General features: G+C 36.2%; 1 protein-coding gene and 1 long non-coding RNA gene across 3 annotated transcripts in view; one reads left to right on the top strand and one right to left on the bottom strand.

The window, feature by feature from the left end:
• Positions 1-18,814, bottom strand: part of LOC139129655 (uncharacterized) — a 103,022-nt gene extending 84,208 nt beyond the window's left edge. The window contains exons 1-6 of one of the 2 annotated variants that reach the window (XM_070695326.1): positions 18,401-18,814; positions 11,630-11,726; positions 6,653-6,740; positions 5,315-5,506; positions 2,265-2,373; positions 1,906-1,956 (exon numbers count right to left, since the gene is read on the bottom strand). In XM_070695326.1, coding sequence (XP_070551427.1) covers positions 1,906-1,956; positions 2,265-2,373; positions 5,315-5,506; positions 6,653-6,740; positions 11,630-11,726; positions 18,401-18,482 — 619 coding nt within the window. In that variant the 5' untranslated portion in view covers positions 18,483-18,814. The remainder of the gene's footprint in view (positions 1-1,905; positions 1,957-2,264; positions 2,374-5,314; positions 5,507-6,652; positions 6,741-11,629; positions 11,727-18,400) is intronic. The other variant, XM_070695328.1, reaches the window with a different exon arrangement.
• Positions 1-19,362, top strand: part of LOC139129666 (uncharacterized) — a 396,232-nt gene that overhangs the window by 132,523 nt on the left and 244,347 nt on the right. The gene's annotated exons all lie outside the window — the stretch shown is intronic.

Genomic DNA, 19,362 nt, shown 5'->3' with positions numbered 1-19,362 from the left:
ATTCACTACAACTATCACTTCCATTGACAGCATAACTGCCTGCATTACACTGTATTGGTAGACTACCATTGACACAGTAATGACCAGCTGGACACAACAGACAGGAAGTGGATCCAGCATGGCTGTAATAACCCACATCACATGCTGTGACACTGCTCAGACTACAGTAAGACCCTTCAGGACACTTAGTGCAAGTGGTAGACCCTCCTGTACTGTACCACCCTGCAGAGATGAAAATCATATTGTAACAGACTACACAGAATTTATCTTTTACATACAAAATGTTTTCTTTGTTTAAAGCATAACAGACTGTGAGTATTTTTCTCACTATTTAAATGGTCATTTAAAACTTAAAATTTCACTCCTGGGCCTAAATCTTTACCTGATGTGGTAGTATCCTTTCATATCAATGTGAAATATATGTAAGCAACATATTTGAGAAGTACATACAGAAACATCATTTTCGGGAGAAAACTGTCATAAGAGATTCACAAAGTACATGTACACTGTATGCCTTTTCCTGCTAAGTTCACATTTCACCATCAGGTCAAGTTGGTTAACACCAGTGAGGCATAACATGTCTTATATGTTGCATTTTAACAAAAGATTGAACATTTGAAAGTGCCAGAAAACTTAGATACTGTAAACATGATTTTTACAGACCAAATAACAAATTTACTATAACAGACCAAGCTAAGTTGATTTAATTGAACAGATTTGGCTCAAGACCCTTTTTACTGATTTGGCAGGTGGGTTGGTCTTATTGTCTGGCAGGAAAAGGTGTACACCTATTGTATATCATATCCACAGCATCTGTCGTAATCTTGCCATAAGATAGCCTTAAACCTATGAAGCCATATCCATTGGTTTTTTTATTCTGAGACACACAAACTCATGAAACTACTTTGAAATTATTTGCATGTCACAGTGTTACCTCTCTCTCTCTCGCTCTCTCGCTCTCTCTCTCTCTCTCTCTCTCTCTCTCTCTCTCTGTACAAACGTTGCTACACTTTATTGTCCCCATCAAAAGTTTCCGGCACTAAACCCACTTCACTGTCATAGTCTCAAATCAACATGCACATATGCATATGTCATGCTGCAGAATGATAGCACTCAGAGAAATTGTTGCACCACTCTGCTCATGTCCTTTCATGCACATTAACTCACATGATTGCAGTTATGTTTAAGGCACCTAAAATGAACTGCTGATAAAGAATTTTGAACAGTGTGTGTGAAATCAAATAAGAGTTGTACAGGCTGACCTCTGGAGGCTAATGCCACCCACCTACAGGTGTACGCATATTATACTGTTTCAAGGTCGTACATGTACTCTAAATGCAATTGTTACATACTGAACCCATGCTATGAACTCCATCAAAGCCACAATCATGTCTCTATCTGAAAAAAACTAACAGCAGTTTCTGTGCACAAACTACATGTGATTGTAATAACATTAATTATCACATCAGAGTTCTGAAAATATCAGACAATGCGTTACTTTGACATAATTTCAGGTTTAATTTCTTCTAAATGCATAATGCTCTTGTCATGTCTGTTAAATTAATGATGTGGTCATTTTATCTAGCATTCCATTTATTCTCAAGGTTAGTGATGTGACCATCATCACTGTTATTCATCAGTTCATCAATACTCGTATCATTTCCTAATCACGCATGGTGTGAGGTTCATCACCGTAATCGCTAAATTCAACATAAGCGTGTCTGTGGAAACGCCGTGCATCCTAGAGTAATTCAAGTCCCTCCACAAAGAGGTTGGAGGTTGGAGTAATTCACACAAACAACCCAGGCCCCCAACTTGTTGAGCTTTTAACTTGGCTAATAACTGGAAGACAAAGTGTCAACAATTTTAAAAATTCACATTTAAGGTTGCAATCAAATCACTAACCTGTTTGACAGGCTTCTGGGGCACTCATACCATCCACTGGACATTGGTAACCTGTTAAATACACCAACATAGCATTTTGAATTCATGTAGATTTAGGCAGAACTGTTAAAAAAAGCCAGAAAACAAACCCTTTCTTCACCCCTCTCCTGTTTAACGGACCAAAAATGTCGAAAACACTGCCCTCAACCGTTGTTCAGCCAATGAAATGGTGAGACAGTTACCAGTTGTCTTCACAATTGTCATTTTGAGATCATATGTGAACGCGAACTAGGACAGGAGTTGTCAACCGTGGCTGCACAACCCACTCAACAACTTTATGATATCAGAAGAAATTTTAATGACTTTCTCTGTACACTCACCACTGGGACATGCCTGACAGCTGGCAGTGTTGTTGTAAGCAAAATTGCCAGCAGTGCAAAGGTCACAGCTCAGCTGATCACCGGACGGAACATTTCCTTCAGGACATGACTAGAAAAACAGAAAAGAAACAAAACATGTCATTAATTTAGTCAGTGAAGACACATGAGGTAACCAACTTGAGACTAGCCACATTTATCATTCTCCTACTACTAAACATACAGAATTTCCAATTTTAATGACTTTGCCTTGAAGTTCACATCCATCCTGAAATTATATGAAATTTATGAATCTTGAATGCAAACAAACAGTCAACTCTTGATTTTTAAAGGATTGCAGAAGTGATCTTCCTTGCTTACACAGCTTAGCATGATTTTAAACACTTTTGATAGTTTGTCAGTATTTATTACGGCTTACTCTTGAGCTTAAACCCTTGAAGCACTTAATCCCTGGATACAAATACAAATAGTAAACCTACATGTATGCAATATAAGGTACATTTTTCAGCCAGCATTCTAGCTTAAGACTTGGGAAGGTGCACGTAAGGTAATGGCTTTTGGAATCCTTGAACCATGTCTGTTCTCCCAAACTATGATTGCATTGACATGCAACTACATGGAACGACAGTAAAATTTACTGCTGTACCACTCTTTGTATGCGCCTCAATGCTAGAAGATTTAAACTGTTTGCACACACATTTCCCTCACTTTACTCCACAAGCATACACACAACAAGTTCACCAGCAAAGTATTATAATTTTTGAGTCTGCCACCCGGGCACATTCTACCTATACACAAAACACTGTCAAAATCAGTCTGTTATTATGTAAACTTGCAAGAGTTGCACTTTCAGTCAGTGTAGAAGTACAATTTAAGATCAAGTCTATATCTTCAATCTACAATGTACTAGCTATGCAGAAAAATTCTGATAAATTCATGCCATGTCAGATTAAGTCATGCCTTTTACAAGTCGTTATTCCAAACAGATTCCATTGCCTAAACATAACAACCGTGTTTGAGTGAAACTTTGGTGTGGTCGGTCACCTTGTAAATTTTTTTGAGGTGTTCCAGACCATGCAGTGCATGAGTATGAATAGTTTGAGCAAAACTTGAAACAGACTGATATGGAGACAGTCACATGCACACACTGTATGGTAGAGACAAATCCAGACACCTGTCGCACATGGAAACCGAACACTTTCACAAGTTTTCTAAAAAGGTTTTGTTTCCTGACCTTCCCTGAAAATAAATATCCCAGTCATACTAGATATTGTATCTGTCTCTGTATAAACATACATGTTTTGTGGAATATCAAAACCAATGCACAATACTTATTGTTGGGTTGCCACTGCCTAGCGGTAGTGTTTAGATTTCACACCATGTAAGACAAAGTTGAATGTCTTTCGGCATTTGGCAATTAAGTATTAAATTGAACTCAATTGTATCAATCTGAGACTTAAAAACTGTTGAAAAATTGCTTCACAAAGCAAAGGATGACCTTCGGTTCTGTTCCTATCTGTCAAGAAATACAAGCTGAAGAAATCGCTAGGTGCCCAGCAAAGTCACATAATTCTGACACTTAAGTACGTTGCATATCAACATTTTGCTGACTCAATTTTCAAAAGAAATTCTATTAAAACCTAGTTACTCATTACGATGACAAAAGTTTAAAGTTTACCATATTTCAGATGTTTACACATGGCAAGCATCAGCAAACATGAAATATCAATTAATCACTGCAGAAAAAGATATCTGTATGTATCTACTACATTTTGGTGACAGATCCTGTTCCAGGTCACATAGGGTTATAAATAAATGGAACAGTAGCTGTACAACCTTTGATAATCTATGGATTTTCTTTAATACGTTTTCTTTTTCCTACTCCGTAAGGTATGTTGAAAATGACATGTGAAGTCCAAGCCCCATGCTGTGCATAAAATATGCGATCTTATTATTGTTGACAAGTGATCCCCCAACATGACTGTTGTCAACAACAACACTTGACATCACATTAGACGAGCTGTGTTGAAAAGCAAGATACCATTTTGATAATCTGGTGAGTTTTAGAACAAGCTTTTACACAAGTAGGACACAAAAGTTATGAAAAGTTCATTAAAAATTATAGCCAACGGACATTTGATGCAGTCAAATAATCTTACTCTATGACAGATAGCATAGGTCACTATTTGTCAAACATAATGAAGGCCACTGTCGGCCACTGTTGTATGCTAGCTGCCAATCACATGGCAACAGTCATGCACGTCAACTATTATTTGTTTTATTAGAGGTCACACACCACTGGCTGATAAAATATGGCATGCTAGCTGAGATTAGAATAACAGATAAAATATTATGTGTGTACCAGAAGTTTATTTAAAGCAATGATACTCAAATGTGGGGAAGCGTAACTGTATTTACTTCAAGGGACTATAGCTACAACTACACTGATTGATTACATGAAAGTACAGTAATTTTCACTCTATTTGCTCTTGCCAAATTCAAATTCACTTGTTACGTTCTGAATGTTACGATGTAAATATTTTGTAAAAAATGCAAAATCTTCTCTTGTTTGTCCCTGTATTAACATAAAGGTGTCATGAGGTCAGAGGTCAGATAGCAGATAATAACACTTAAAGTTATTGTCCTCTGCGTCAAAGTTGTTGGACTCCGTGTCCTCTGATACCCAAACTTACTGTACAATGAAACGCCATAGGTAATTAAGGGCAGGTATATAATAATCATTATTATTTGGCTTTTCATGTGACAAAATTTAATCTTGTTTCGATTTGAAACTTCTATGGCCTCAAGAGCAATATAAACCTTTATTTACCAGCAAAAAATACATTTTATTATCATTATTATTGATCAAGGTCTATTTTGGTCTGATATTATTGTTGTAGCATATCAATTTCATATTTTCAGAGGGGAAAAATACACTTGGAATAAACAGAAAAGATACGCGATAAAAATTACATCCCAATTATACCTAATGACATACACAGGTCAAGGGTCACGACCTACAGGACTACATCATGGGATATGAAGTTCCTTACCTGTGGAGCTTGGCTGGTAGTCGGACAATAAAACCCAGCAGGGCAGTTTGTACATGTCATTTCACCTAGCAAGGAGTACTGCCCTGCACTGCATGCTGTGACATTGGCGGTGCTACTGTCACAAGATGACCCTGCCGGACACAGATCACATGATGCTGATCCTGCAGTGCTGATTTGTCCTGATCCACAGGTCTGAAAAAAAAGACAAAACGTAAGTTGATGTGAGTTGTCCATATATGATTCACTTAAAACACTAATTATGACACAATCTACCCCTAAACATGATACAATGTTGTCATTAAGGATGCACTGTAGTCTACAGGTGAACAATCACAGTTTTTCTATACTATCTCCTGCTTTTTGTTTTCATATTTTGTTTATTTTTGAATAGATTTGTTTTTATATCAATTTTTACTGATCAACTTGTCTGAATGTACGTAGCTAGGAACTGTCAACAAGAGTAAAATTACATGAACAAAATTAAAATAACTTTCTGCTGGGTAGTTGTTAAGTTATAAGTACAAGTTTCCAGTTTCCATAACATCGATTACAACACAATCCACAGCAAATTTCACTCCATCTTGCCGATATTGAATCATATATGATATTATATGCATGGAACCCATGAATCAGATCTGTTTATCAAACACAAAACAACAAAGTCTAATAAAAGTGACACCGCATCATCTGAGTAATTACAGCTGGTAGACTGGAGGGTTTTTTACTTGAAACTTTTATGCTCGTGTACTGTACCAGGAAGTGTAAAGCTTTAGCCTAAAGTGTACTCGCTGTTGGCATAGTTACTTTATTTAGACGCATCTCTGTATCAGAATTTCTGTTGTAAGTGTTAGATGAACAGATCATGGGTTCCATGCACACAATGTGTGTACTTGTATATACCAGACAAACAAATGTATCCACAAAGATGAAATTGGATGTATTTTAAAACCAACACAACATTGTTAAAAGGTAATTATGTTTCATGATCCAATTAGGTGTCATCATTCTATCACACAGTTGGGCGTCTTCCTTGCACAAATGGACAATTCTAGTCAAAAGGGATCAGATTTCTCGCAAAAAGAGGCTAGTTGGCAGTGAGGAAATTTTAAAAGTGTATGGACACTGGCAGAGCAGACAATGTGAACAAACAGAAGGCTATTACTAGTAGTCACAATGCTACAGCAGTGATACATGTAGAATACAAATATATGGAAGGATGTTCTCAAGGAGCTGTGTATAATAAAATGTACATTCTCTTTACTCCAGTACGGTGTACACAGTCATCCCTTATGTGACTTTCTTTCATTTGTTCTTGCTATCACTCATTTCATTGCTCACCTGACAGTCTGAGTTTGACGATGACCCTATGTTGGGATTGTATTCACCTATACCACATGGCTGCTTAGCGTTGACATCACCAAGACAACTGTAAAAGAAGTGCACAAAATATACATAAGTTGACTGAAATAAAAATAAATTAAAAAATAACAGATAAAAAAACATATGTAATTTACGGGTTTTTAATAACCAAATGACCCTACAGAAACCTGTCAACCCCCATTTTTTTTCACATTTTCAAAAAAATTCCAAGTACATTTTCTACATTTTATGGGTGTCAACATACAAAAAGAAAGGAAAACATCCTCTGCCCAACCAGCCCTAACTTTCTTGGGCACGTTATAGAAAAAATACAATATTTTTGCCAATAATATGATTGTAATTTTAATAAGGCTTGGGCACCCTCTATTTTACAACACCTTTTCATATGTAAATAATTGAACAAAAGGAATAGAGTTGCCAAACAAAGAGTATATGCAAATTATGTACATGGAAGTTTTGGAGAGTGCTTGATATGATAGCACTATGATCATCCATATCCGTTTATGGCGCCTACCAGTTAGAAATCTGCCATACAGTATAATTATGTGTGAGGTGACCTTTCCTTTCAATAAAAGACACATTAGGCATTAAAGTGGACTTGTTCAAAGCCTAGGTATCAGAAACCTGTACAAACACGGAACCAAGCAATCACTGCTTGTAATGTTGTCAGGGAAGGTATTTACTTTATATCAGTTACACTTCTAACAATATAACAATGCAAAGTTCAGGGATCCAAATCAAAAAATCAACAGTCAAGAGCAATAATCCCTGACATTATTAATCTATAGAAAACTTTTACTTATTTTTTGATAATTAATTTTTTTAATGTTTTAAAAATTATAAACTGATAAATAAGCAAGACTTGCGATAACGACGTGAATTTATCAGGTGTTAATCATTAAAACATATGGAGGAGTAGATATTGTATTGGTGACACATGTCACATGACTTTTTCCAGAAAATGTAGAATACATAACATACTGTTTTTGAATACTAACATCTCTGAAACAGTGATATCAAATTTTTATAAAGAAAACAGCAATAACATCTAGCAATTTATTAAATCTATTATTCAAGCTCTTCATAAGTTTAAGTTGAAATTTGACACCACTCTCCTTCAATAATTACTGATCTTGTCTCCAGATAAGTTGCGCCAAGGCAACTAAAAATATTTGCAGCCGTGAAAGTTGCAGATGTAGGTTTTTATGTCGACCATCGGCGTCATTAGTATTCAGCGCAAAATCTTGCACTTTACCGCAGCATTTTTGCTGACAATGACGACTGTAAAACCCGTCATGAATACCATTATGTTAAAGGTTTTGATGTGAAACCACTCAGGTGTGCTTTTACAGACCCATTTACACTCTCCAGTCTTCAAACCCTCTATTGTCATCCTAAACTCCAACAATGCCTCTTTTCAAAATGACGTCACACGCTGGGGCTGTGCCACTGCCTCTATTATGGCAACAAGTTGTTTTAGCAAACGCTCTTTTCTTTTATATATCTGTTTGAGTTATTTATAAAAGGCTTAAGAAAACATTTGGCGCTGAGAATTGTTCATGTATTGGTGAAAAAAGAAAACAAAATGAAGAAAAAGTGTTGTAATGTCCCAGACACTGGGTACACATTCCGACAGAGAATTCCCACCGCAGTATTTCCAAGATGTTTATTTTCATCTTATGCCATAAAAATGACCAGTTATGTGCTCATTATTGCTGGCTACTTTCCAATCAAACATCAACCCATCCTACTGTACAAGGAGGACACACCCTCTGTGAAGTTCCAAAATTCCTGGTTCTCCTTCAATGACAATAAATATACCACTGACCCATTAGAAAAAAGAAAAGACTTGTGCATGCATCCCGCTGAGATATAGTGAGAATGTCACCGCATTTCAACACACACATCTCAAAGACATGGCCGGGGATTAGTGATGCCCTACATGAAAATTTCCTGGTTTTACTACGAACGGATAGTTTCTTTGGGTTTATGCATATCTACATGCCACACTTCAGTTTTAATATTTTTCACAAAAATGAATGTCCCAGGAAGGAAACTTTAAGTTTAAGTAAGTCTCTTAGTTTGATTATTAAAAATAATAAGAGTACGCATTAAAGGTCACTGTGCAGTTTGTCCCATTAGAAAACCAAATTGACAACAAATATAGCAATATTTGTTTAAAACTACAATAGGATCATTTCCTATCTGTAACCTTTGCTGAGTAAAAATATCAATTTTCATAGAGAATATTCTGCGAGAAGTTGCTCAACAAGCTCCAAAGCGAGTCTTCACAAGCAATAGAGCAGGGAAATATTGATTCCGAAGAAAATCTGAGTCTTAATATGTCTCTCCTATGCTCATCCAAGTTACACAGCCTGTATAACACTTCAACTTGTCAAGCATTCACTAAACTGGTGTCGAAAATTTCAACATTTCCTGTGATCTGAGACTTTCAATCTGCTGTAACTGACTTTTTCAGATTATCAGTGTACAATTACTGTACATCATCTCCTATCTTTGTATGAAGTCAACACCTTCCTTTTCTTGTACAGAATTTTGTGTTAGATAAATAAACATTTGTATATTTTAAATAAACAAATAAATAAGCAAGAATATATGACAAAACTTTTTGAATCACTTTTCAAACAGATGAAAACACAAGTGAAAACACAACGCTAGTGAAAAGACAAGGCTTTCATAATGGCACAGCTGAGTTTAAAAGCTACCGTGGGCTTCACACCTAAGTTTCACATACAAGTGTCTGGAATGATGTCGTCTTCCCACAGTACAATGCCAATGAAACACGATACGGTATAGGTGAACCGGTATGTTATATGTAAAACTTGCCGCTACAAATCAGATCAAAAAGAAAACACAAGTATTCTATGACTGTGTCAACAACAACGATAACACTCACAGTGCAAATAACATGCTTGCCGCTGTATCGCTTAGAAAAAATAGATTTCTTACTAAGTTGCAGCTGACTTCATGGTCTGTCAATTCTTGTTTTCTAGTGTCCAAAAAATATGATGCTCCCTATTCTGGTGTAAAAAAATAGCCTTGCCTGGAGGCTATCGCATACAACATGACAATCATTATGTATGAGTTCCTTGCATGGAGTCTTTTCATAATTTGACATTGGAAGAGATCAAAAACATCTTATTCTCAATGTCAAGGCCAGTAGCTGTAACTTTTGTAATTTTTTTCACTATATGTTTTGTACATCAATTGCAAGTTCTTGTTCTACTCCCCAGAGCATATTTAAAGACCCTCTGTTTAGTTCATCAACATATCACGCTTCTGTAAAATGCATTGTTATTGTTCAGATTTGAATTCTAGTACGGCGCAGAATTCGCTTGTGAACAATGACAATGTACATGTACAGGCTGAGTTGACAACTGAATTGCGTGTATCTCAACATGCTTTGGGGAGAAGAACAAGAAACTACTGTATGGTTGACATTAAAAAACACAACAGAACTTTGATTCAGCTTCGTGATTTCTCTTGTAAAATGCCAAACAGTAACCACAAAGCACCAGCGGTTTTAACAGTATTAAAGCTGTCTGGTTCTTCTAGGAAAAATTTAGACCTATAATCACATAATTTTTGGAAACCCTACTGAATTGACATAAAGCACTAACAAGCAAGAACTACATACTTGATTTCAAATCTCATTTATCAGAAAATCCTCAAATGTAAAACACCGTCCCTCTTTTGTGCCACTCATCAAATTAATTGTGATGGACAAACTCAATCGTCATAACTGCAACCTCCTACACAGTTATATAGGTGGTTTTACAGCCACTAGTCTTGATAGGTGTGAAAAGTTTCTCAAGCAATCACTATATATATGACATTGAGTGAACGACAAACTATTATAAGTTCAGACCACTTAAAAATAGCGTAACATTAAAGCTTGGCTTGATGTAAGTGTTTTGATTGGTGGTGAAGTTAGAATACATGAAATACAAAAATATGTGAATTTTGAAAAAAAATGATTGCAAGCTACTTTCTGAAAAGATGTTATAATTCAGAGTGACTGGCTTGACATATCTTCTTTGTAGAATGTATGAAGCATGTCACATATATACATTACTTGAATGCTTTCAGGTAGTCAAAGACACTCTCACACGTTGCTGGGTACATACATCTCTCACGGAGTGTGATTTTAAACAAGTTGCAAAGTTTGCACATAGCAGCGTGTTAACAAACAGAAAGTTGGACAATATTTCACAAATAAGAAATTTCCAAGGGATCTGAACAAGGCCTTGAAATGTGACAGAAATGTATTTGCATACAATTGAAGCAACAGGTGCTTATATATAAGTTTATTCAGATTTGCTATATCATAGTGCGTGAGATTTAAATTGAAGCCACTGCAAAATTTGTTCAGTTGAAAAATGGCAAAGACTTACAATTCATCAAAGGTGTACGTAGAGATATAAAGCTGAAAGCAACAAACAGGATTATGCAGAATAGAAATCTAGCAGCTGAGAGTTGTTTCTTATTACTCTGTAGCTACTGTTTTCATTCTGCATGCATACAGTTTGTTGTGATCCTTTTTTTAATTTGCGCTAGCATACAATTTTAACTACTTTTATTAACCCTTTCACCGCAATGGTTTGGTCCAAACCCATTATTATAAATGGTGATTGCAGACCTGTTTACAGGGAATTAGGGGTGAACAGGTTGAATGATGAGTACTTCTACTGCGGATGAATCTGCTGTGACATAAATTTGACTTGTCGTAATTTACATCTACCGGTACAACTGAGAAAAGCACTGTCAGGTCTGAGAGTCTGTACACCTTGTGAGGGGCTCCCTCACTCAATATTGTGATGACAATAGATATTCATTAACATAACAATTATTCATTGTTATGCAAATGTACGACTACCCAATGAGCATTGAGAACAGAGCTGTTACATCACTTACTAGTATCCAGGGTCACACTGATGGCAGGAGCTATCTGCTGAATCCCAGTACTGGCCTGCAGTACAGTTAGACGCATCGCAGCTACCTTCCACTACATCTGGAAGATTGGAAAAAATAGAAAATGAACAAATTTAATCAAGCATTCAGCAAATTTTAAAGTTAAGTTTAGAGAATATCAACAAATACAGAACAGGCTATATCTCATGACTGCGTACAATTGTGAGTGATGTTTTGTGAGGGAGGCCTGTTAAAATATGAATGAAATTTTGGAATTGTTAAAAAAATCAGCCTCTTTTTTTGAAGGTATATTATGAGAAAAATTATACAGCATTTTCTGAGAAAAATTAAGATCTTGAAAGACAAAACAATTTGTATGTTTTCAGTCTGGCCTCTTCACAAGATCTACAGTCTGAATTGCTTATTGTCATCTTAGTAGCTCAAACTGGTCAAGATGAAAAGGCTTAGGTATACTGTGCAAATATGCAGTCCCACTGCTGTGGAGCCCTGCGTAAATAGATGCAATACCATGATCTGCCAGTAAAGAATGAAGAGCAAGACACACATTGAATTTCAGACTGATGGTCCCCCACACTGGTTGAAGTGTCCTCCTGTTGTCGATTTTAAACTGTACTCATCTCTGATAAATTTTAAACTGTACTCATCTCTGATAAAACTGTGTGGTTTATTTCTGTAAACCCACTCAGATACCCACTCTGTTTACAACAGTAAACACTGAGCGTTGTCTTCTGCTTCAATCTGAGCAGCCTCTGTGTGACAAGCACACACAGTTGTCATGCAATGTGCAAATACTTATTTACAATACAACCCATACTGTTGTGTGTCCTTCACTTGTGTTGTTTGTCGTACGATCAAAGTATACAGTGATCTACATAACATGACATGCTGAGTAATAAACTTGGAAGCATACCGCATCTACACAGACTTACTGATTTGACGTTTGATGTGCAGAATTACAAGGAACCCCATGCGTGTTTCGATGTCTTGCATGATATACAATAAGTACACTGCACTTGCCAGTTAATGTAGTTTGACATTGTCTGTATGACAGGTATAAAGATTACGAAAATGAGCTCATTTTTCTTCTCACAAAACAAGAATTGTCATTGACTTAACAACTTTAACGACTGTATTTTTACATCATATACTAACACATTTTTATTAGTATTATCATTATTATCATATTTATCTTGTGAGGTCAGCGAAAGTTTAAACTCATTTTTATACAACACATTAACTGCTACAAAATGTAATTTAAACCCTTTATTCACAATTTACAAGCAAGCAATAAATAGTAGTAGTAGTAGTATTATAAATAGAGGCTGACTTGGGTAATCTTGGCAACTGTCGTAGAATTAAATGGCAAAATACATTAAACTGGAAGGAACTTATTCCACAATCACGCAAGAAATTACGTACATAATGTCTCCTGCAATTCTATATCAAACATCAAATCAGTAGGTCCATGTTGATATGGTGTTATTACTGCAACTGATATCACTCCATTTAATCAGTCACTTATTAAATCTGATCACCAAACTGGGCTGTCAAACTGTTTCCTTGTCGCCAAGGTAACAACACACATGGCGCTGTACCGTGTATGCATTGAATTTTTATTGGCTCTCACTCAAGTCAAGCATGACGCATCATTCGCTATACAGGAAGACGTTCCGTGAAAACTTGAATCAAAATTTGTTCAGCATATTTCCATTTTACCTTGCTGCAGACATGTCTGAGTCAGCCTAGTGTGAGCGATCAAAAAAATTAAAATGCTCAACTAATATTTGTCTTGTAAGACAGAAAATTTCCCATTAATGTTCCTTGTACATTAACATGATAAAATATTACTTTGATCAAAATGAAACTAGAAACCTATCTGTACTCAACATTTTGTGGCGTTCACTCACTGGAAATTGTATTATAATAAAATAATTTCTACATATGAGTCTTGTTCCCGCCAAGGTCTTAGATTTCACTGTCACGAAAAGAAAATACAATCTCTCTTTGCACATATACAGCTGTAATGATATATTCACAAATTCTCAAACAGACAAAGCTCCTTCAGAGATTCAGAGGATATGATGTATGGTAAAAACAATTGAGGAATGCTTTGAAACAGAGTCACTCAAACTGTACGTCACATTATGATAACGCATTACTTTGGTCAAAATGAAACCAAGCACAGGTACACACTTCTTGTGTGCAGTTCGCAGGAAAACCTTTAGTATATGACACATTTCTATCCACAAGACAATGATATACAATGATGTATGGTCTTTCAATTCCCAAATTGTCACAGAAACCACAATCATTGACAGCAAAAGGCGGAAGTAAGAGGGAATATGCAAAAGTAATCTTCAAAACAGAATAACATCCACTGTGTGAAAATAGATCAGTATTTGGCACTGAATGCTAAAAAGCATGTTGACGGAAGTTTTAATCAGCTGATATTGATCCTCAAATTTACTTATTAATGACAATTTAATTCTTTTCCTTTTTTCAATGATACCTGTGGAACGCGCCTCAGGGAAAGGTAGTTGGACTCTCAAATTTCTATAATTCTTTTCTGATCTACCACTTGTGGGGGCTCATTTTAAAGCTCTTGGAGAAACAAAGTTTCACCATCTTAGTTTTTTGGAAATCAAAAATTAAATTTTTCTCCCATAGAGTTAACACAGGAATGGCGGCCGTTTTGAATTTCAAATATCGCAAAATGTCTGGTAATTTGTTTTGCTAGTTCCAAACTTTGCACGGTGACCCTCGATTTTTATTGTTGATTCATTTAGTAAGAGAATGGTTGAAAGTTTCATTGAGGAAAGTTTGAGCAAAAGTTTAGGTCTATCACTTTCAAGGTGCATTCTACCTTAACTGTCAAAATATACATTTTTAGGTTTCCGTGGACTCTGCTTAATTCTGAACCCCGCTACAGGTGAATATACAATTTCTCAGTAATGACTGGCTTTTTATCTAGCAATGTGGTAACTTGCAAAGATTGCTGGCTAAGCTGAAGCTGGTTCACATGACAATGGGTCAATGGCTGGTAAATTGGCTATTGTTGTTGAAACACTGGGCACTGTCTTTTCATCATAACAATAGATATGTGTACAATGTAATTTGTCTGTAGTTTGTGTAACCAATAGTATGACTACATGTATGGTTCTGAGCAATGTACAGAGTTTGCTTTTTACATCATAGTGTGGGAATACTAACACTTTTCAAAAGAGAAACCAATAATCCATAAAATTACTAAATGCCTTTCAGTGTATTACATACATGTGTAATTTCAAATTGATAAAGAGTAATATTATGATCAATAATATCATTATTATTAATAATAATATTATTGATCATGCAAATACTGTGTTTCCTCTGGCTTCTGAAATTTTTTAGTTAATTTACGAATTGGATATTGAAACTTTTTGTAAATTTTGAAATTTATAAGTAAACTTAATCGTTCCAATACGGAATATCATTCAATCAAATTCAAATTAAGTACCACTTGTGCTTAGACAGAACCATTTTGAGGTTTGGGGGCCTTCAGCTCTCAATCAACTAGCTGTTTCCTTGCATTCGTATATTTACGAATCAACAATGAAAAAAAATAGTAAATCATCTAAAAAATTAGCAATTTTACGAATTTGAGAGAGTGGCAGCAGAAACACAGAAATAAGAGGGTCAACTAGTTAATTGAGTATTATGTTCATAATTTTCACATCGATCTAACACTGCATATCAATACAGTACTTTCAAAATAAATATGGCAAATTGATTACTGTTCCAGCAGACCGGCATGTGATCAGTGTGCCATGTGGGCTGAATTGAAGTGCCACTGTGTAAAAGAAATTCTTTCTGAAGTAGGGAAATTCCATACACTCTATTTACTGTGTAGAGCTGATACACACAAAAAAAAATTCCAGAAATTCTGAAGAATGATGCAGAGAGTTTATGTTAGTAGACACAGTGACGTTGATGCAGCAGATTGCAGACTGTATGCAGGTTTGTGAGTTAGACGACAGTGATATTGATGCAGCAGATTGCAGACTAACTGTGGAAAACATGCTTCTGAGAGAAATCTTGAAAACCTGTAATAAGCTATTGCCTGTTATTCTGCAGACAAAACGGCAGATTTCTGAAATAAGTGACATGTTCATACTCAAAACATTGTTAATTATTAAGGCATATACTTGCATATACTTTCGAAGCAGCGACAGAGAACATGTGTTCTTCATATTAACTGAGTTAGAGTGGATACAGGCTGGTGGCTGAAAAAGATCACCCAGACCTACATGTATATTACAGTACTTTTTCAGGTTTTTCTAGATCATAGATGTTTCATGATAAGCAGTGCTGTCGTCGGTATTTTTCATCCCATTTCTTTTACGTGTTTACTAAAACACAGACGCTCTAGCTACTATGGATCAGCCTGATTTCATTTTTTTCTATGGCAAAGATGGCCCTCTACTCAGAGAGATGGGCTGTGTAAGGGTTGAACTTATTCCTCGCTATATAGTCACTTGGTCTTATCCTAAAAAATTTTACAAATTCCCAAATTGACTAAGACTGGGAAAAGCATGGAGGTGTAAATAAAAGTCTCTTTTTTAACCTCCATGGAGGCAAGTTAGATGCTAACTGTAAACTATGTTGACATGCATAATTAAGAAGTCCACATAGGACTGCTGAATTTGAAAACTCTGTGAGATACACTGAATTACTGAAACTGGTTTTAGCAATCACATTGACAGCCTGGATAGCTGTTAGGCAAGACTTTCATCTCAGTAAATATAGTGTGACATATTCCTGAGGAGATTAAACAGAGAAATCAAATCGTTTCACCCAATTTAAATTAAATTGAAAACAAACATTTGCAAGCTGTAGATTATATATTAAGTACTCACATATAACAATAATAGTGTACAGTGTCAGGGAATACGTCCTTTTAGATACAATTGCATGTATAATACACCAAAAAAGAGGGCCACAGCTTTAAATGTCTGTGTGATCTTTGTTGGGCAGTAAAATTAGTTTCTCAATATAGCCCATAATTGAATTTTGCTGTATTTTTATGTTTGATTTTTATGAATTGAACCCTGAAAAATCAAAATTTCAAAAGTTTTGATTTACCAAAGCCACTCTTCTCGCTATTTTAACTAAAAATGCCACAATCTGTCATAAAAGACAAGATTCATTTTAGTTTGTGTAACCTTGTTTGCACATTAAATACACAATGGGGTTATATAAATGGAATTTTAACATCCAGGAACGAGGAAACGATGTACTGATGCAATAATCCTTGAAATAATCTACCTATATTGATTCATAACACAGTTGACAGGGAAAAATTCCCACTGAAAATAATGATTTGCTCAGTGAAATTAATTCTGATGAATGAATTCAATACAGCCATCGTAAACGGCTCTTTCCAACCCTGGAATGTTCTATTTACAATGCGATTGCAAAGCTTCTGAACTTCTCAATTGTGTCATAGCACATGCTGTGCCATAACAATAATGCAAAGATGCATTTCTACTTGTTCTGGAGACTAGAATTAAGAAATTTATCCAGAGTATGAAAAACACTTTTCAGGGATTGACCAATCAGGGGAAAGGGTGGTTAAGTTTTTTTCCTAATCTGCAGGACGCAAATTATTGTAAAAAATGTCAGTCTTGCTGCTTATATAATACGTATGGCTGGAAACTGGAAAAATGAAAAATTCTGCACAAAAAGAGTCAAAATTTGAAAAAAAAATAGGAAAAAAAATGCATGTGTCGTCTGATCGTTGGTCAATGACCAACCGTTCAACTATACCAGACGGTCTACCCCCTTAATCCTAGATCCTTGGGAATATTTTGATGGCCTTTAGTGATTGACAAATTACGGAGGACAACGATCTCATAATATTAACTCTGACACGCTACCAAAATTACACTACACCCTTAGCATTTTAATGAAATACCGTACAAGTAAAACGCCGTGAAGTTTAGAACCTAATTTGACATCAGAACGATCTTCTTCCCTTTGTTCAGTTGTATATTAAAGCATGGCTCTGCTACCTCCATGTATATTAAAGTTACCTTGATAATCGATTTATGGTGAGCACGACAGGTAGTTCAAATTCGTGAGGCCACGTCTAGGGTATTATCAAGAGCTATGCAGTGCAAATCCAATTTATGGCCGCAGACTTCATCTAGACATTATTTTGCAAAGCACACCTGTTGACAGTTGACAGATTTGGCCCACTGTTTATGGGGATTTAAACAACTTGAGTAGAAAATGTCGGTGAGTACTCAAAATGTCCTTCGGTCACCGCTGAACACCAAACATTAAACACTTGACTCCATGCTCGACTGAACTATTCGCTCAAGCGACGTAAAACGCCAAAAAAACCGCTACGTTCATCTTCAGAAACGTGTAGATCACGGTTGAGAAAGTACGGTAAACCATAGACGTACAACGAAAATCAATAAATCTGGAAATAAAGGCAGAAACACCCTTCGTGATGGGTCCACTTTTGTAAACTAGAGTGTTCTGCAAGCAGACGGATTGGTAAACACCTGAAGGCTGAACATGCCGAACGTGGCTTCAAGGTAAATCGGCTGAAAACATTTACATGAGGCTACGATAATCAGTACTCTGACGATCAAAATCCGCAACACCACTTTCGTTTCGCTATACATTTCAACAAAACGACAGCAGTGTTGACGAATGCACATCGTCGATGAAAGATGAAGTTACAATGGACGTACAGGGTCTTACCTGAAATGTGTAGTATCGTCAGAATTATAAGTAGATTTCTTCCTATAGTGTAAATGTTATTGCTATGAAATCCAAAATGCATCTTCTCTAGGCTAATACATATTTCAATATTTACAAATTTACAAGGTACGCGGACGGATATAGACTGTAAATGTCTCGGCGCCAGCTCCTAATGGACGGATTTTTAAGTCATTGGTCCGCGTCTTGCACAACATGCATGAGTGGGTAGATATGCACACTGGCCGTCCACTTGTTGGTGGTTGTGTCCCAATAGCACAGAATCCGATGAGAAAGTGGCCAGAACGCCACGATCTTTCCAATGAAACAAGTGACAAGAACGTTCCTGGAGTGGGGCACGGTATAGAATAGACGGTCACCTGTTATGTATCTTGCCGAATCGAGTCAATAAACTTAGAACACGGATCTTGCCCCCGTACGTCACTGATTGCGAGTTTCACAACTTTCCTATATCCTTATCGTTTACTTGTAACGAGCTCGGTCATTGGCTTGCTGGTTACATGATATTCTTGGCTTTTGTCAAGAAAAATAGCAGACTCTCTCAATTCTTCCACTTCGACAGGGTTAAGTTACCTTTTATTTTCGTCGACTTATGTCATTTCGATAATAAAACGAAAATCGGTAGATATTCTTTAATTTTGTCTTGAATTATAAGCCAATAGGAACAGAGGATAGAAGGCCCACAGTAGCGCGCCTCGATAACAAGTGGTTAGATTTTTGCATATGAAGACGGTGACGTCAGTGATTACATCGTTGCTAAGTGATTGTTGTGTACGAACGGCGACGTGAACGTTGGTCAGCTTCAACTATGCGTGAACGGTTCGAGGAGAAAATTAGTTGTCTCTAGAATCCTTAAACTAGCACAATATATCTTTGTCACGTTAAACCATGTATGTGTTTACAAAAATAGTGACGAGGAACGAGAAAAGAAGATCGACGGAGAT

The sequence above is a fragment of the Ptychodera flava genome, chromosome 3, assembly GCF_041260155.1.
Source record: "Ptychodera flava strain L36383 chromosome 3, AS_Pfla_20210202, whole genome shotgun sequence".
Lineage (NCBI taxonomy): Eukaryota > Metazoa > Hemichordata > Enteropneusta > Ptychoderidae > Ptychodera > Ptychodera flava.
This window is presented reverse-complemented; position numbering and strand designations above follow the sequence as displayed.